Here is a 20,573-nt window from a genome sequence, read left to right on the forward strand (position 1 = left end):
AAAAGCCTAATTAAATGGCTGAGATGGGGGCTGTCTTGCAGATGCAAAACCGCACGCACTCAATGCTGGATAGCACAATACAGCAGAATGCAGACCCTCTTCTCTTGCACCTCACTAATTGCAGGCCCTCTCCTTCGCAGCCACAAATGATACCTTGTTTTAGCAATTTTTTTCCATTGAGAATATTTAACAAGTCTAAAAACACTTGGACTCTTTTTCTTCTCCACATACACGCGAGAGAGAGAGAGAGAGAGAGAGAGAGAGAGAGAGAGAGAGAGAGAGCAATTTGCAATTTTGACATCTTCACACAGCAGAACAAGAGTTAATTGCTTATATTTTGCTTGATTGTGGAACCACTAGCAATATGGGAAGCTTTCCAAAAATTAAATTTGGTGTGACCTTCCTTGTTTAGGGATTACTTTCCTCCACTCACTAAGCAATGAATGATCAACAACGCGTCTATTTTTCTTATTTATCAAAATCATATCTACAAACTCTGCATCCCAAACTACATCTTTGTCATAAACGCAATAGTGTTGAACATGAAACACCGACTGCATGGACGATCGTTCGAGCCCCACCTGTCAACATGAAAAAAGAGATTTCATCAATTAGAAGTTACAATTGTGTGAGCAAGCAATGTTGAAAATCTTCCCCAAAAAAAGGGAGAATTTTAAGACAAGAAAACTTGTAGAGGATATAACCAGTTGGTTCAAATAAAAGTAGTCAGGCATCTAAATGATGCTAGTTTGAATGGTCATGAGATCAAAGGCCCAAGTCAAAAGACCTCGACTGACTATATAGAAAAGTTTCCTAGAGTGCATACAATGTTTGTCCATCCTTTTGCGCCTCTCTAAACAAGCCTTCGTGAAGAAGGGAGTTAGGCATCTATTTGATTTTTTGCATGTGAAGCATTGAATGATTGAAGTCCTATGGTGAGTTAGTTTGTCAATGGGTCTTCACATTCATTTCACAATCTCATATGCCTTTTCCTTTTTTGGCATGTTAAAACATGAACCTTCACCTTGATTTTTTTTAGAATGCCTTTGACCCTTCACTGTGTTCATACTCTATTCCGCCGTAAAAAGTGGAAAAGGAGGCCCGAGAGCTCGAGCTCTTTGACCTGCCAAGGAATCAACTGTGGCATAGCACCAACTACAAGAGTCCTCCCACCAAACTGTGGCATAGCACCAACTACAAGAGTCCTCCCACCAAACCCCTTCAACAATCCCCAAAGGTAGTATGACTATGCACAGAGACTCTGCTCCGCTCCTGGCAGGATTGTCCTTGTCTACTGTTCGGAACGTTCCGTCACATTCACGACCCATTCTATCAATTTGACCATTAGCTGCAAGCCTTCTTCAGGGCATATTCCAAGCCACTTATTGGGGCTGTTTCGGGAGCATTGGATGCCCATTATGCGGGCTCTTTAAGGGCATTGCATCTCTCTCTTTCAAGCATCTCTCTCTCTCTCTCTCTCTCTCTCTCTCTCTCTCTCTCTCTCTCTGGATCAAGGCATCAAATGCCATGATCCACTATCCATATATGATGCAAATTTGAATCATGATGCTCAATGCACATAGCATCCAATGCATAATGCATTATCACTATCATTAGGCTACAATTGTCAAGAGTTTTGGCATCTCAAGTGAACAATGTGATCCCATTATTTAGTTTGGCTTTTTAGGTATTTATTTCATTTATTTATCAAAGTCTGGATAGGGCAATTTACTGAGCCCTTGCCTCATTGTAGACACATTCAATTATTCATTGCTAAGGTTAAAATACTCTTCTCCTTCTTCTTCTTCTTCTTCTTCTTCTCTGGTGCTCACTCTCCTGGGTCTCTACGCTTCCGCATCGTCGACTTTGACATGGTATCAAAGCCGTGTCGCGCTTGAATAGCCTTGGTGGAAGAAGAGCGGCTTGGAGAAGAAGATCCGAACCCCCTCGTCGCCGGCGTTCCAATTCCCACCCTTGTCGCTGTCAAAAACTCTACCTAACAGTGCCCTGCAGCATTTTGAAACCCTCCCTGCTGACGGCACTGCTGCCCCCCCCAACCTGTCTGCGTTTTGAAACCCCACCCCTTGCAGCCTCTTGGAGTCCACGGCGGTCTTCCCCCATTGCGACAGCGTTCTGAAACGCCGTCTGTCGGCACGTATTACCCCCTACCCGGTCCTTGTTGTCACGTGCACATCTAACCTTATGTGTACGTGGACAAGCTACTTCATGACATGGGTTCAGTTCAGTTCAATCAGCCTAACATAGGAAGTGTTCTGGCACTTTTGTGACTCTGTTCGGTAGACAGTGCATGCCTAGGCACGTAGATGCATATCCTCTGGTTGCACACAGCATGATCATCAACATTCCCATCAGAAGCCATCCGGAGCATTTTACAATGCACATAACTTATTTCCCCTATTTTAGCCATTTTTCACGTATTATTAGTAAGTGACTTCATTGGGAAATTGGGTAGGGCAATTTTGACAAGCATGTATGTAAGAAAACCTAGCGCTAGCACTTTCTAACAGAAGAGGCAGCAGCGATCAAGTGTCCAACAGAGCACCTTCTCAGCAAGACTCCCAGACACACCAACCTAGCGTTTTCCAACCAACAGACCAAAGATCAAGCCTAGCGTTTTTGGATCCTTCTACAAGGGCCAGCAAGCAGTAATATTCAGCCTGCTGAAATTGCGTTTTCTAGCCCTGCTGTCGAGCGTTTCCAGCTTTGTTTACCCACTTTGTTTGTAATCATTTGCACTCTCTCACTAAAGGAACGGAAGGGATAGCCTTCCGTAAGTAAAAGGAATCCTTGAGCACACTCCGGAGCACTCACATTGGTATCACAACATTGGCAATGTTCTGTATCACGCAAGGAAAGAACCACAAAAAAAAATTTGCTTGTTGCGGTTCGATTCCTAATCGTGTTTTTGAAGAGTGACAAGAAACCCAAGAAAGAAGGGCTTGTCCAACCTTCCCTTGTTTCTCTTTTCACTCATTGAGAGCGGACCGTGCACTTTGCGGCCGTCCAAACGACGTGAGGTGGGAAAAAGCAACCTTTGTGTGAGCGCAAGGCCGCCAAGGGGTTCGCCCGTAAGAAAGAGAAGAGCTCGGGTAAGAGAAGATCCTTCTCTAACACAGATTGCAAGCGAAAGAAGAACCTCAAGAACTCAAGAACCTCAAGAACCTCAAGAACTCAAGAACTCAAGAACCTCATGAACCCAAGTTTCTCGTGAACTTAAGAACCCAAGACTTCAGTGTATGGTCATTACCCGAAGCGGAATGGATATTTCGCATGGAGGTGATGAGCATGGAAGAGGTGAAGAAGAATTTTCCCAACCAAGAGGTTTTTCCGACCCTATGGAGGCTTTCGACAAGAAAATGACGGACAGGAAGTTAGAATGCGAAGCAAGAAAGGCAGAATTGGCTCGTGAACACGAAGAAAGAAAAGCAAAAATGGATCGCAAACACAAAGAAAGAAGAGCCGAATTGGATCATGAGCACGAATAAAGACGGTTAGCCTTTGAGCGTGTGTGCGAGCAAGCGCACTTGGCGGCCGAAAGAAGAATAGCGACCCTAGAGCGTGAGCGCAAGCAAGTACGCTTTGCGGCTGAAGATAGAAGAGTAGCCTTAGAGCGTAAAGCGCAGAGCGACCAACACATGCAAGAGTTGGTCCTACTATTTTCTAATGTGCAGGCGCAGATTGAAATGAATCAAGAGAAGGAGACTCTCTCAATCTTGTCTTCTCCACAGCACGACACACTTGATTTGCATGAGAATGATAAGCATGCTAATATGCATGATAAAGATGTGATTATTCACAATGATGATGATTGCAGGATAATGATGTGATTGTTCACAAGGATGATGATTTAGTTGATACTTTGTCTAGTGAAGCTAACCTCATTGCAAATTCGATCAATTACAAAGAACCGATCTTGGCTCTCGAGTCGAGGTCCCAAGAACCCCCACAAGAAGTATTCTGTGTTCGAATGATTAGTCCACACGTATTGTTCGAGTATTTCATTCGTGATGCTTTCCTGTATTTTAGTCACCGTCCTTATGTGATCCCTTTTCACAGGCATGCAATATTGTACGATGAACACGATTCACTCGTAAATGAGCACGGATGTATGCGGATTACTCATGAAAAGATGAAATGTTTGCACCCAAGGAATTCACAATCTATGTCTCTTCCTTGGCATGACACAGTATCCGAAAGAGCACAAGAAGGACTGAGCACCAAGCATCCTCATTTCCATTGTGATTTGGCATAGTTGATTGATTTAGATCAGAAAGTCAAGATTTGATTCTATTGTTTGCGTGTGTTTGATGAACGGTTTGGCACTCTGTCTATATGTTTCACCTACATTGCATGCACAATCTTTAAAGCAAAGTAGAATTTTTCCAATCACTTTACATGGAATGGGTATGTTCATGTTTTTGTGTTAGAAGTGGTTTCATGAATTTTTACGCTCGGAGATTCTTGAAGAAGGTAGACGCATGCCCTATAGACGAAGTTGAAGCACTGAAGGAGCTAGAAATGACTGTCGCTTTCGACGCGGCCCAAAGCAAGCGTTGCAGATCATTATGAAATTCAAGTATCGCATAACCCACGCAACAGAGTGGGCCGGCGAAGAGTCCTTTCCAAGATTCCGGACGGTGTTGGCATTCTCCCTTGACGCCATACAGTTCGGTACCAGTACCTCACTTTGAAAAGGAGGGGATGTCACGTGCATATCTAACCCTATGTGTACGTGGACAAGCTACTTCATGACATGGGTTCAGTTCAGTTCAATTAGCCTAGCGTAGGTGAAGGTAGAGGAGGGGCTAGCGATGAACCCACAATCTAGAAATGAAACTAAAACTCTCAGATTTGGAAACACACGTCTTATGAAAATCCATTCTTACAAAAGACATGCGTTGGAAACAATTCAACACCTTAAACTAGCGACAAAAGGGATTGGTCAAACAGACACAGAGAGAGAGAGAGAGAGAGAGAGAGAGAGAGAGAGAGAGAGAGAGAGAGAGAGAGAGAGAGAAAGCGTACGCTAGCTGTGTGTGTGTTTTCTAAGGCACACACTTAAAAGCCCCACGCTTTATTATTTTGGGTACATATTATGAGGATCACTTTAAGTGACGCTAGGGATGGTTCACACCCATAGTGTATAAGAATAATAGGAGGGGCTAGCGATGAACCCACAAGGGTTACGAGCAAAGAGAGAGAGAGAGAGAGAGAGAGAGAGAGAGAGAGTACACTAGCTAATCGTGTGTTTTCTAAGGCACACACTTAAAAGCCCCACGTTTTATTATTTTGAGTACATGTTATGAGGGTCACTTAAGTGATCCTAGGGGTGGTTCACATTGAAAGTGTGAAAGAATAAAAAATATGTATGAGAGGTGCCCAAAAGGGCCTTTAGACCCAACAACCTCCCACTTAAAGACCCGATGTGATACCTATAAGCAACTCCCACTAAGTGTAAGCAATGCTGATGTTGTGTCTTAGCAAGACACTTAGTGAGAACATTTGCAGGGTTATCCTGTGTTTTTACCTTTGTCAGTGTGACAAGGCCATCATCCAATACTTGTCGTATAAAATGGTATTGCACATCAATGAGTTTGGTATGAGCATGGAACATGGCATTCTTAGCCAGGCATACAGCACTATGGAGATCACAACCAAGCACTGGAGCATATGCAGAAGACCAAGTCCCTAACCAACCTGCCAAGCCAAATAGCTTCCTTAGATGTCACGTGACAAATCCAACCTTATGTGTCCGTGGACAAGCTACAGCATGATCAAGGTTCAGTCAGTCCAGTCAGTCTAGATTAGAAGTGATCTGGCACTTTTGTGAGTCTATTCGTAGACCGTGCATACCCAGACACTTAGTGTAGATGCATATCCTCTGGTTACACACAGCATGATCATCAATATTCCCATCAGAATCCATCAGGGGAATTTTCCAATGCATTTAGCCTATTTTACCTATTTTTGCCATTTTTCACTTATTATTTTTAAGTGACTTTTGTTGCAAAGTAGGTAGGGCAATTTTGTTAAGTTTGTATATAAGCAAACTAGAGCTAGCACTATTTGGCAGAAGAGGCAGCAGGAGCTCCACCGCTCAACAGGCAACTTCTCAAGCAAGAACCCCTTGGGGGCAATTCCCTCAAGCAAGATCCCCCATTGTCCTAGCGTTTTTCATCAACATTAGCATGGCGTTTTCCTCAGCAGTCCCATCACCAAGAAGACCTCAGCACTAGCGTTTTGCATCAGCAACCAACGAGGCAAAAGTTTCTATAGCTAGACTTTTTGAAGAAGCTGCACACCTAGCGTTTTTGGGAATCATCAGCGTTTGCAGATCTCAACCCCTGCAGATCCCAGCCTTGGCGATTCTAAGCAAAGAAGGATCAACAAGAACTAGCGCTAAAAAGGTAGCAGATTCAGCCCCAGAAAGACCTCAGTTTTCAGCTTTGAAGATCATCAGTTTTCAGTCCTAAACCTGCAGATTTTCAGCGTCAAAGACCCACCGAAAACAGCCCCAAAATCAGTGTTTTTGGCTCAATCGCAGATTTTCAGTGTCAAAGCGTTTTTGGACAGCAGTAGAAAGATTGCAACTTTCAGCCCTTATGTCGGTGTCGTCATCCCCGTCATCGTCGTCGACATAGTCTAGACTTGCATCAGTCACATGCATTCCATTTGTACCAGATTGTGCAATCATAAGTAGACCACTCTCGCCGACGAGCGTGGGGCCTTCGGAGGAGGGTTTTACAACCTTTCTGGTGTCGTATCTCTCTTCTCTCTATCGCTCAGTCTTATACACTTGCACACAGTGTCCACTCACTTTGTTCGTGATCATAGCACTCTCCATTAAGAACGGAAGGCAACCCCGCTTGGAAGCCAAAGAACGACAAGCCAAATTGGATCGTGAGCGCGCAGAAAGACAAGCAGAGAACAAAGCAATACAAGAGCACAGCGACCGACAAAACAAAGAGTTTTGACGACTCTATTCTCAAGTTCAGGCACAGATGCAAGAGATTTGGGGAAAGGAGACTCTCTCAGTCTCTTCTTCTCCAAAGCATGACACACAGGATTTGCATGATTATGAGAAGCATGATGAATTGAATGATAATGATGAGCAGGATGACAAGCATGATGATGATTTGAATGACAATGATTTGCATGATGATTTGGTTGACAATGATAAGCATGATGAATTGGATGTTAATGATAAGCATGATGATTTGCACGATCAAAATGTGATTTCTCACAAGCATGATGATTTGCATGAAGATGATGTGATTGTTCACAAGGATGATGCGTTAGTGGATGCTTTTTCTAGCGAAGCTAACCCGTTGTAGATTCGATCAATCACGAAGAACCGATCTTGGCTTTCGAGTCGATGTCCAAAGAACCCCAACAGGACGATTCGATCATTCAGGAAGAAGCGATCTTGGCTCTCGAGCCTAGGTCCAAAGAACCCTCACAGGTAGTATTATGTGTTCGCATGATTCATACGCACGCATTGTACGAGTATTTCATTCGTGATCGTTTCCTGTATTTTAGTTAGTGTCTTTATGTGATCCCTTTTCCTAGGCATGACATATTGTACATTGAGCACGTTTCACTCATGAATGAGCACGAATGTATGCAGATTGTTCATGAAAAGCTGAAAAGTATGCATTCATGGAAGTCACATTCCATGTCTCTTCCTTGGGGCATGACACAATTGTAGAAAGAGCACATGAAAGTATGAGCACCAAGCATGGGCATTTCCGTTGTGAATTGGCACAGTTGATTGATTTAGATCAGCAAGAAAAGATTCGATCTCATTGTTTGTGTGTGTGTGGTGAACGGTTTGGCACTCCATCTCTTCGTTCATCTACATTGCATGCACAGTCTATTAGGACGACAGGATTTTTTCCACTCACTTTACATTCCATTTGTACCAGATTGTGCAATCATAAGTAGACCACTCTCGCCGACGAGAGTGGGGCCTTCGGAGGAGGGTTTTACAACGTTTCTGGTGTCGTATCTCTCTTCTCTTTATCTCTCAGTCCCATACACTTGCACGCACAGTGTCCACTCACTTTGTTCGTGATCATAGCACTCTCCATTAAGAACGGAAGGCTCTCCCTTCCATAAGAACTAAAAGGAACCTTGAGCAAATATGGATCACTCATCTTGAGCAAAGTTCAAACATTCATTCCGTTGCACCTAACATTAGAAGCCTCCGTGGCTGAAATATATATTCAACCTCTGCAGTGCTCAGTGCCACAATCTTATGTAACCTTGAACACCATGAAATAGCACCTCCAACAAGTGTGAATAGAATCCCTGCAATGATAGTGCACCCTTACCATAACATATACATGTGTCCTGTGTACCTTTTAAGTACCTGAAAATGCCCTTGTCTTGCTTATTTAAATCAATCAACTGGGGCAATTCACAACGGGAATGCCCATGCTTGGTGCTTATACTTTCTTGTGCTCTTTGCCAAGGAAGAGACATGGAATGTGACTTCCTTGAATGCATACTTTTCATCTTTTCATGAATCATCCGCATACATCCGTGCTCATTCATGAGTGAAACGTGCTCAACTTACAATATGTCATGCCTAGGAAAAAGGATCACATAAAGACACTGACTAAAATACAGGAAACGATCACGAATGAAACACTTGAACAATGCGTGCTGACGAATCATTCGAACACATAGTACTTCATGTAAGGGTTCTTTGGACCTAGGGACCTAGGGTCGAGAGCCAAGATCGGTTCTTCGTGTTTGATCGAATCTTCTTGTGAGGGTTCTGTGGACCTCGACTCGAGAGCCAAGATCGGTTCTTCGTGATTGATCGTCTCTACAATGAGGTTAGTTTCACTAGATAAAGTATCAACTAAACCATCATCCTTGTGAACAATCACGTCATCTTCATGCAAATCATCATGCTCGTGAGAAATCACATCTTGATCATCATGCAAATCATCATGCTTGTGAGAAATTACATTGTGATCATCATGCAAATCATCATGCTCCTGAGAAATCACATCTTGATCATCATGCAAATCATCTTGCTTGTCATTCAAATCATCATGAAAATCCTGTGTGTGATGCTTAGGAGAAGAAGAGACCAGGAGAATCTCCTTTTCTCGAATCTCTTCAATCTTCGCCTGCACATTAGAAATGAGGGATGAAGAATGAACAACGTTCTTGCGATCGAATTCTGTTTTTCTTTTTGCGTACTTGCGATCAAATTCTTTGGCCTCCAAACGTAATTGCTCGCGCTCACGCTCCATGGCTGCCATTCTTGCTTCGTGCCACGTTGTCATCATGTCCATCATCGTCTTGCACCAAGCCTCCATAGGATCTAGTGCAATCCTTGCCGTAGATGGGGAAGGGGGAGGGTCGGAAAAACCTTCTGGTGGGGAAAATTCTTCTTCGCCTCTCTCATGCTCATCACCTCCAAGCGAAGTATCCATTCCACTTCGGGTGATGACCATCCACTGAAGTCTTGGGTTCTTAAGTTCACGAAGAACTTGGGTTCTTGTTTATCTTGGGTTCGTGAGGATCTTGAGGTTCCTGGATTCTTGAGGTTCTTGAGGTTCTGGAGTCTTCAAGTTCTTGAGGTTCTTGAGGTTCTAGAGTCTTCAAGTTCTTGAGGTTCTTGAGGTTTTTCTTTAGCTTGCAGTTTGTGTTAGAGAAGGATCTTCTCTTCACCCGAGTTCTTCTCTTTCCTGCGGGCCCACCCCTTGGCGGCCTTGAGCTCACACCAAGGTTGCTTTTTCCCACCTCAGGTCGATTGGCCGGCCGCTAAGTGCACGGTCCGCTCTCAATGAGTGAAAATAGGCACAAGGGGAGGCTGGACAAGCCCTTCTTTCTTGGGTTTCCTATCACTCTTCAAAAACACGATTAGGAATCGACACGCCTAAGAGGTCTTGGGTCACGTGCGACCCCAACAAGCAAAAAAAAATTATGTGGTTCTTGTGGTTCTTTCCTTGAGTGATACAGAACACTGTCAAAGTTCTGATGCCAATGTAAGGTGCAGCGGAAGTGAATGTCGAACTTTGCTCAAGATGACTGCTCCGAACTGTGCTCAAGGGTTCCTTTTACTTACGGAAGGGAGAGCCTTCTGTTCCTTTAGTGAGAGAGTGCAAATGATCACAAACAAAATGGTAAACACTGTGAATGAAGGTGCATGAGACAGAGAGCCAGAGAGAGAAGAGAATACGACACCGAGAAGTTGTAAAACCCTCCTCCGAAGGCCCCAATCTCGATGGCGAGAGTGGTCTACCATTGATTGCACAATATGGTACAATGGCTGATGCAAGTCATGAGACTACGATGCAAGGTGGATCTAACCTGAAGACGACGACGACGACGAGGTTGGCGACAACGACTGCTGAAAGGGCTATCTGCTGAATTCTACTGCTCCAATCGCTGATTTGCTAGTCATTGGCTGACTTTGTTGGTTCTGCTGTGTGTAAACGCTGGACTGAGATGTACTTGTGAAAACGCTGATGGCTGATCGCAAAACGCTGAATTGTGGCTGCTGAAAAACGCTATGCTGCTGGTCGTTTAAATCGCTGGTCTTGCTGCTACAAACGCTGGTTCATAGGCTGAAAATCGATGACGTCTCAGAGCTGAAAACGCCAGGTACAGCAGGCTGAAAACGCTGGCTTTAGGCTCCAAAAACGTGGTCTTAGGGGGGCAGAAAACATTGGCTTTTTGCTGGAAAAACGCCACGCTCTCTGGTTGGTCTTGCTTGAGAAGGTGCCTGTTGAGAAATGCTCTTGCTGCCTCTTCTGCCAGAAAGTGCTAGTTCTGGTTTGCTTATATATCATCTTAACAAAATTGCCCTACCTAGTTCCCAACAAAAGTCACTTAATAAATAAGTGAAAAATGTCAAAAATAGGGAAAATAGGTTTAATGCACAGAAAAATTCCCCTGATGGATTCTGATGGGAATGCTGATGATCATTCTGTGTGCAACCGAAGGATATGCATCTAATCTAAGTGTCTGGACATGTACGGTCTGTGAACAGACTCACAAAAGTGTCAGATCGCTTCCTATTCTAGACTAACTTGATTGAATTGAACCCTCGTCATGATGTAGCTTATCCACGGACACATAGGGTTGGATGTGTCACGTGACAATATGAAAGGCTCCAAGTAAGCATATTTGACTACATTTATGTGAGGCTTGAACTTGCGATGGCACAAGTGGTAGTGGGAAATTTCTATCATCACCCAGTGTCATCCGTTAGCAAGAGATACATGCGATGACAAAATAACCTGGGGAATCTTGTTATCGTCCGATGTCATCCATTAGCATGTGTAGCTTGCAATCGAGGTCGCTTGCTTCTTTCAAGAGGGGGTATGTCACCAGGTGGTGAAATTTTTGCAGTTGCTTTCTCTATTTATATACATATAAACATATATCTTTGTCCTCTTCTTTTGCTGCTGTTGTTTACCCCCAATTTTCTTGGATTAAGCTTGGACCATTGCATGGCCAGTGAAGACGGCCATTGGGACATTGGACTAATGTCACAAAGTGATGACGTGGCGGACAGCAGAAACCCTAATTCCTGCCAGAAACCCTAAAATTCCTGCAAATCCTAATTTTTGCCAAAAACCCAAAATTCCGGAAATCGCGGAGGCGGATTTTTTTTATATTTTTTTTTAATTTGGAAAATGATGAGCGACGCGAATTTTGCTTTTGCTTTTTTTTTAATAAAAAAAAGAGAAAAGACTCTCTAAGAGAGAGAGAGAACTGATGCTTTTGATTTTAAAAGCTTTTGGGGCTCTGCTTTTGGGCATCCCTTGTAACCTTTAAATCAGTGGTGAGGGCCTCACTTCTTAGGGCATCTGGACGCAGAGTCTGAGAGTGAAACCCTAACCGCTCTCTTGTACTTTGATGATTGAGTAATATAAAAAGAAATACCGAAAGGGGCGCCAGTCTTTGGGGCCAATATCTCTAGGCACGGAACTCCGCCGGGCCAGTGCAAATCTATTGTGATCTGTGAATTGTTTTGAAGTGGTTATTTGGTGCTGTCGCGGTTGATTCTTGACTTGGAGTGTCCAAGTCTGTTACAGTGGTATCAGAGCACGGTCGATTTCTCTTCTACGGGAAATCCGATCCCCGAATTTCTTTTCCACGGCACCTATGGCTTCAGGCAATGATCAGTCGACTCCCTCTGCATCTGGAGATGCGGGCTGGGATCACAACAAAGATTCAAACAGAGAGTATGGTCCGCCTCGGCCTACTCAGGCGGAGCAAACAGAGATGGAGCGTCGTCAATTGATTGGCGATGCAACAAAGATGATGCTCAATTTTGCCAAGGATCCAAAAATCGCAAAATATATGAACCAGACCTCTTTGGAAGAGGTACACATGGAGTGGCAGAGAACCACAACACCACTCCCGAAACCCACTCTCAAGAAACCTTTTGCCTCCAAGAAAATATACGGAGAAGGAACTGGAGAACGTGGTTGATGCACGGATTGCTCAGCTTTTCGACGTGCAAAAGAAAGACAAAAAGCACGGCAAAAAGCAGAAGAAAGGCACTGACTTCCCGGGATATTTGGGTCGTTGGTTGACATTTGACAAGGCAAAGAAACGGAAGAAGCGTGTTCGATTTGAAGGAGTACCGAGTTCTTCTTCTTCTTCTTCTGACAGTTCTTCTAGCTCTTCAGATTCGAGCGAAGAAGACAGAAAAGGTAAAAAGCGAAGCAAGAAACAAAGCTTCGGAAAGGTCAAGAAGAAGGCTACATCTCGCCCAGAGACTGATAGTTCTTCTGAGGACTTGTCTACAGACAGCTCAGATTCCGATGACGGTAAGTTTTATGAGAACAAGAAGAATTTTTACAAAGCCAACCAGTATGACTTTCTCGAAGAAAAAAGCAAGAAAGTCCGAGAGTTTAAGGAAGGTGGCCACTCGATCAAGTTTGATACTTTTCAGGATACTTAGATGCTTCGAAGGCTTTGTCTTTTATTCAGCAGTTTGACATCGCTTTCGCGGAAGGACGCTATTCAGAGCACTCCAAGATTCAGAGAGCTACCTATTACCTTAAGGGGAATGCTCGTACTTGGTGGTCCACGCTTCTTTTAACAAGAGTGCGCCAGTTAAATGGCTGAAATTTAAGAAGCTTTTTATTTCTTCTTGGTTGACACAAGAATATGAACGAGATGTACGAGCTGCTTGGAACCATCTTCGGATGACCAAGAAAGATACAATCAATGCTTATTGTGAAAGATTCTAGAACTCTTTTCTACCCGCCTCTTCATTCAAGAAGATCTCAGAGAACAGATTGACGGTTTACCTTGGGTCTACCTACAGAGATCCGAGATCACTGCTTGGAACAAAAGTCAGCTTCTATTCAGGAGTTGATGAGTCATGCGAAGCGGGGCTTTGCCATTCACTCTGGCAGTCTGACCTACCCCACAGATGAGGCCATGACACAACGAGCCGAACAGACTTCTGGGAATGAAAGAAGAATGAAAAAGAGCAACCCAGAGAAAAAAAAAGGATGCACGACCCAAGCTTACTCCTGAGGAGAGAGCTCGCTTCATCAGAGAGGGGAAGTGCTTTGGATGCGGGGAACATGGACATATTTCCGCAAAGTGCCCTGATAAGGCACAGAAAGAACAGAATGATAAAGACGACGACAGGTCTGAGAGTTCGAGAGCAGCTGAGGAATGTGGCAGAAAAGGCAGATAGAAAAGCAGAACTGGTACCACATGGCGTGGGACTTGCACCGAATCTAATGAATGAAAGTACAAACTTTGCCGCTTTTTTTGGGGCAAAGTGAAGGATCAGGAAGCTCTTTTGAAGGAGCCAAGGCCAACTTCTTTTCACTTGGAATTGGCGGCTCGATTTGGAACTACGCCCGACAGACTGACGCCGCAGGTGGAGGTAGTTCGACTAGCACCCGGATGGGATGTTGCCATTACACCGAGCATTGGCAAACTTCGTTTGCAATGACAGGGGTGTTCAGGGCACGCGAGTGACGTTCTACTCGGGATCCCTTGGTACCACAAGAACTATGCCGTGGTTGACTACCGGGCCGAGAAAGTGACTTTGATAAATGAAGGGCTTAGAGATTGTACTTGATGAACTTCAGTTTTCTTACTCATTCTTTTGGGAGAACTGAACGATGGATAAAGGTTGAATATGTTTTGACCTGAAGAAAAGAACGCCAAGATTTTTTTTCTCCACGCTCATGCCGATTGCTTTTGAGAGGGCCTGAAGATCATACCATTGATCTGATATCTGGAAGCACGCCACCGAATCGGCCACCTTATCGTGTGAGCCGAGTACAGAATGAAAAAATTATGAACTCAGTGAAAGACCTCTTGGAAAAGGGTCTTGTCCAGCCTAGTACTTCACCGTATTGCTCTCCAGTGTTGTTGGTTTTGAAGAAAGACAGATCTTGGAGAATGTGCATTGATTATAGCACTCTCAACAAAATCACCATCAAGAACAGATTTCCGATTCCTAGGATCGATGATATACTCGACAGGTTACAGGGATCCTCGTGCTTTAGCAGGATTGACTTGAAGAGTGGATATCATCAGATCAGGATAGCGCCAGGAGATGTCTACAAGACAGCTTTTCGGACGACTTTTGGGTTATTTGAGTTTTTGGTGATGCCTTTTGGCTTAACCAATGCTCCTGCGACATTTAACCGGATGATGGATAGGATTTTTCAAGAGTACAGGCTATTTGCTGGCACTTTCTTTGACGACATCATTGTTTTCTCCAAGAATGAGGCAGAACACAGAGATCATCTGCTTCAAGTCTTTCAGGCATTACGAGATCACACATTATTGATTAATGCTACGAAAAGTGAATTTTTCCTACCAGAGATACATTTTTTGGGACGCATTGTGTCAACAACAGGAGTGCAAATGGACCCGGCCAAGATAGAGACTATCCGTGATTGGCCCAATTTGAGGAATGTCCATGAAGTTAGAAGCTTCTTGGGACTGTGTTCGTACTACACGCGGTTCATACGAAAGTTTGCAGAGGTTGCTTTCCCTTTGCATACCTTGACACAAAAAGGAGTACCTTTTTCGTGGGGACCCACAGAGGTGACTGCCTTTCGGACATTGAAAGAGAAATTCACTACAGGACCAGATTTGACTTTGCCGGACTTGCAAAAGTCATTTGAAGTATTTTGTGATGCTTGTGGTCGTAGTCTGGGTGCGGTCTTGATGCAAGAAGGCCATATCATAGCTTACGAGAGCCGTTTGTTCTCTAGGCCGAAGATGATAGCACAGATCTATGGGAAAGAGCTTTTGGCGGTTATCCACGCTCTTACTCAGTGGCGGCATTACCTACTCGGAGCGGATTTTACTGTCTTTAAAGACCATCAGAGTTTGCACTACTTCTTGTCACAGAAGCAGCTTTCGGAAAAGCAGATGAGGTGGGTGAACATCTTGTCACAGTTCCACTTCCAGATTGTCCATGTGCGGGGACAGAAGAATGTGGTGGCAGATGCTTTGTCTCGAAAACCGTTGGTTCTGGCTATTTCCGCGATACATCATAGGAGCTTCGAGGATATGGTCGATCAGTATGCCACAGATACAGATTTTGCAGATAATTTCACACGGATACGAGATGGGGAGACAATAGCGGGATACTCCCTTCGGGAAGGCTACTTGATGAAAAAGACTATGTTGTGCGTTACACAGCCGTTGAGGGAAAAGGTTATGACTGATTGCCACTGTCCACCTTTTACGGGTCACCGCGGCATTGCTACCACCATGAAAGGGGTAGAGAGAGATTTCTTTTGGCGGAGACTGAAGAAGGATGTGGAAGAGTTTGTGCGCAGTTGCTTGGTATGCCAGAAGGTCAAGTTTGACAGGCATAAGGCACAGGGATTGTTACAGCCTTTACCCATACCCACCCGCCCCTGGGAAAATATTGAAATGGATTTCATTTTTTTTTATCTCCCGAGAATACAGAATGATCACGATGATTTTCCGATTACATGGCACGCCTGAGACGATTGTCTCCGATAGAGACCCCAGATTTATGAGTTTGTTTTGGAAGGCAATTTGGGAGAACATTGGCACGTGGTTGCAGTTCTCGTCATCGTTCCACTTGCAGACTGACGGGCAATCTGAGATTGCCAATTCAGTGATTTTAGATTTATTGAAGTCTTGTATCTCGCATCAGAAGACTCAATGGGAAAAGAACTTACCTTTGGTGGAATTTGCCTACAATAACACGATACACTCTTCGACGGGGAAGACGCCATGTGAGATTGTTGAAACTGTTGCGAAGGTTCCATCCTTCCTGAGCACGAAAGATTAGAAATTTGAAGCGGATGAATATTCGCGAGACTTGGATACGGCTTTTGCCAAGGTTCGCGAGACTTTGCAGAAGTCTCAAGAACGACAGAAAAAGGCAGCGGATCGCCATCGTAGCGACTGGAAACTGAAGGAGGATGATTGGGTGCTCTTACTTTTGAGAAGGCACGCCTAAGAAAGAAAAAGGGAAAGGAGAGGCTTTTTCCAAAGCTTAGTATGTGATACTACGGACCTTTCCAGATTACTGACAAGATAAATGATGTCTCCTTCCGATTGAAACTGCCAGATACTTGGAGGATTCACAATGCATTGCATGTGAGTCTCTTGAAACCTGTTAAGGGTGATGTGCCTGATGATGGGGAGCCTGATGAGCAACCCAAAGTGGAAGAAAACGAGGAGATCCTTGTTCCTGAACAAATTTTGGCACATAATGATACGAAGAAAGGTAAAGTCCGAAGGCGGTTCTTGGTTAAGTTCAAGAACTTTCCTGCATTTGATGCGAAGTGGATGGAGGAGGAGGACCTAGCAGATACTCCTCGGATTGTGAAACTTTACCTCGATATTTTGGTTTAGCATACTCTACTCCAAACGGAACCCAGAAACTCAGCTTGGCCGAAGATCTGGTGCAGTGGGATGCACAAGAAGGGAGTTACTCCGCTCCTTTGTCAACAGATGCCTCGATTTTGATACTAAAGTCAGTGATGTCTCTTTGAGCTTCAGGGATACTGAGAGCTGACAGTATTCTGTTGGATGACTTTATGAAATGGAATTCCTGATTATGATACTGATTTGTTCTTGACTTCTTGTGAGTGCAGGAACTGATAGCCGAAATGACTGCAGCATTTTGGTCTGATTGATCTCGAATAGACATGGTTGCAATAGGGGTTAGTCAATCGGACATCGATGAGGTCCCGATTGGACCTAGATGTGATTGCTAGCTACATTGCCGATAAATCATGGTCTAAGATCCGAATGAATGTTGAATGTCATGTGATGTCCTGTGATGTCTGGTGATGTCCTGTGATGTCGTGTGATGTGACTATCGATTTTGTACATGTGCTAGATGTGCGTTCCTAGTACGTAGGTACTAACAGTCAGTGTCTGCTAAGACGGTTTATGGCTTTTGTCGGTTTTGCAGGCGTAATCGCGGTCGATTACAATGCTTTCAAGAGGGGGGTATGTCACAAAGTGATGACGTGGCGGACAGCAGAAACCCTAATTTCTGCCAGAAACCCTAAAATTCTTGCAAACCCTAATTTTTGCCAAAAACCCTAAATTCCAGAAATCGCGGAGGCGGATTTTTTTTATTTTTTTTTTAATGGAAAATGATGAGCGACGCGAATTTTGCTTTTGCTTTTTTTTTTATAAAAAAAAGAGAAAAGACTCTCTAAGAGAGAGAGAGAACTGATGCTTTTGATTTTAAAAGCTTTTGGGGCTCTGCTTTTGGGCATCCCTTGTAACCTTTAAATTAGTGGTGAGGGCCTCACTTCTCAGGGCATCTGGACGCAGAGTCTGAGAGTGAAACCCTAACCGCTCTCTTGTACTTTGATGATTGATTAATATAAAAAGAAATACTGAAAGGGGCGCCAGTCTTTGGGGCCAATATCTCTAGGCACGGAACTCCGCCGGGCCAGTGCAAATCTATTGTGATCTGTGAATTGTTTTGAAGTGGTTATTTGGTGCTGTCGCGGTTGATTCTTGACTTGGAGTGTCCAAGTCTGTTACAACTAATGGTTATCTGAGCCTGAGAATTGGCACTAAAGAAGTAGATTGACACTGGATCAGGACCGTATGCTTGGCCACTAGAAAAGGTGCAGGATAGAATGTCTGACCGGACATGAAAGTGCACTCCTGTGAGTGGACACCTACTTGAAGTCACTGTATATGTGCCACATTGCATGTTTTGATGCGGTCACAATGTTGAAAGATGGTCAGAAGACCAGAGGGAATGCAATGGAAGTGATCCCTGAAATTTAGGGAGTTACTCTATTTGGACCTTGAAATGTGTTCGTGTCATTAGCTCCGGAATGACAAGAGGAACATTTTATTACTTTGCCGCAAAGCCAAGTCAACTGAGAGACCGATTGAGGTAATTTTAGATCGATAGGTACAAAGCGGAAAAACCATGTCAAAGGTTTCAATCAAAAGTATGGCATAGACTTCGACAAGATTTTTTAGTTGTCAAGATAACTACCTTGCGGGCAATACTTGCTGACGCATTTGGTCAAAATGGATGTTCAGACAGTGTCCTTATATGTTATATGGTAACCTTCATGAGGACATTTACATGCAATAGCCAAAGGTATAGGCGGAGCGAAATTAATCATTGCCTCTACATGAAAAAAGCTACAAATGGTAGCCTTTTGATTTTGATCCTATGCATGGATGATATGCTCATCGCTGGAAAGAGTTGTTTTGAGGTAGATACATTGAAGTTGAAGTTACATGAGAACTTTGACAAATTGACATGAAGGATTGGGTGAACCAAACCATATTCTTGGCGTGCACATTATGCGAAATAGGTGAAAGAGGATTGTTTGCTTGTCACAGAAAGTGTACATTTTCCGTGTTCCGAAGCGTTTCAATATGGAGGGGGGAAGCTACCATCTACCATTGCCTGCATAAATGAAACTGAGCCGAGAGGATTGCCCCAAATCTGATGAGGAAAAGGTTGAGATGGCCAAGAGTCCTTATGCATCTACAGTTGGTTCTTTGATGTACGTCATGATTGGGACTCATCTAGACATTGCATTGCAATGGGAGTTGTGAGAAGATTTATGAAGACTCCTAGCAAGAAGCATTGGGAGGCAGTGAAGACTGTGATGAGATCCTTGAATGGTACAAAAGAGTTGTGCGTTTGATTTGGAAGTAAAGATGTCCGTGTAGTTGGCTACGTGGATGCAAATCATGCACGGAATGTGGACAACAGAAGGTCTAGACGGGTATCTCTTTACATTCATTGGTGGTGCAGTTTCAAGGCGATCTTCTCTGCAAGTTTGTCCATATCAATCTACTACGGAAGCAAACTATGTTGCACCATTAGATGGCAGTAAAGAAGCTATATGGCTTACTCATCTAGTGGGAGATCTAGGCATCAATGCAGATGTTACAATTTTGCATTGCGATAGTCACAGTGCTATCCAACTAGCACGGAATCCAATGTTTCAAAGACAACACATTCATATGAAGTATTACTTGATTTGTGAGGTACTCGAGGACAAGCGCATAGAGCTTTTCAAAATTCACACAAATGATAACCCAACTCATCTACTAACCAAAGGTCTACCCTTTGAGAAGTTTGCACATTGTCGCATGCTTATGGGCATTGGGTAGAGATACAGACTCTACATACCTTATACATATGTCCATAGCTTGCTTAACGGCACAAAATCCTTTAAGAGGGAGATTGTTGGGATTAAAGGGCCATTGTGCCCGATAGCCGTGTCCGGTCACATACTAACCCATAATAGTAACCATTTTGATCTTATTTTAATACAATCAAGAATAAGGACGTACAAGTCTCGTTGCTGCACAAGCTCCACCTACATGCTGTGTCCTCTCTCTCCTCTCTTGCTCTCCGTGCACTAGCGCGCGAATCCACTACACACTCACACTCTCCTAGCAGCTGTACACATACAAGCACACACCCCCTGTCACACACATGTAGAAAATGCACAGTACCCTACCTTAGTAAAACTATAGACATTAATGAGCAGCAAAAACTCATCACTGAAGATACAGGACGAGCACAAAAAAGGGCAGAAGGCTTAGCACAAACACGAACAAGATTCAATTCTCATAACTTAATACCAGTTTACGGACTTTTGGATTACATTCATTAATGTGGGATTCTTCTTATTTCATCTCAGATAAGGAGTTTTTGTTTACTTTTATTTCTCTCACATAATAATGTTAGGCTTCTAGTTCATTGGATGATTGTTTTTAACATAGAGGAGCAAGTTGTACATTCAACTGTTTTCTTACCCCATTCCCATTCAACACCTTTGGCCGCCCCCACTCTCGGTGTGTCCATATCAATTCCTGCACCCTTTCCCATTCCATGTAAATAGGGCCTGAAGCCCCAGATCATGCCAGCACAAGCATAATGGCGATTCCTACACACAGAGATGTGCCATTTTGTAGTGCTTAAGAATGACCTTAGTAGCACAACCTGTCCACCGAAAGAACCCTCTAAACCTTAAAAATTCCGAAATCGATTGCCATTGATGGCGATGGGGATGGCATGTCTAGAGCAAGCTCAGGAA

At 43.8% G+C, this 20,573-nt stretch overlaps 1 protein-coding gene across 4 annotated transcripts in view; it reads right to left on the minus strand.

The window, feature by feature from the left end:
- Positions 1 to 308: 308 nt before the first annotated feature.
- LOC147446974 (uncharacterized) overlaps positions 309 to 20,573 on the minus strand; it is a 50,113-nt gene continuing 29,848 nt past the window's right edge. For 3 of the 4 annotated variants that reach the window (XM_086522890.1, XM_086522891.1, XM_086522892.1), the window contains exon 6: positions 309 to 581. In XM_086522890.1, coding sequence (XP_086379016.1) covers positions 384 to 581 — 198 coding nt within the window. In that variant the 3' untranslated portion in view covers positions 309 to 383. The remainder of the gene's footprint in view (positions 582 to 20,573) is intronic. The other variant, XR_015189578.1, reaches the window with a different exon arrangement.

This window comes from Adiantum capillus-veneris, chromosome 11 (assembly GCF_014529385.1).
Source record: "Adiantum capillus-veneris isolate H3 chromosome 11, ASM1452938v2, whole genome shotgun sequence".
NCBI classification, from domain to species: Eukaryota; Viridiplantae; Streptophyta; class Polypodiopsida; order Polypodiales; family Pteridaceae; genus Adiantum; species Adiantum capillus-veneris.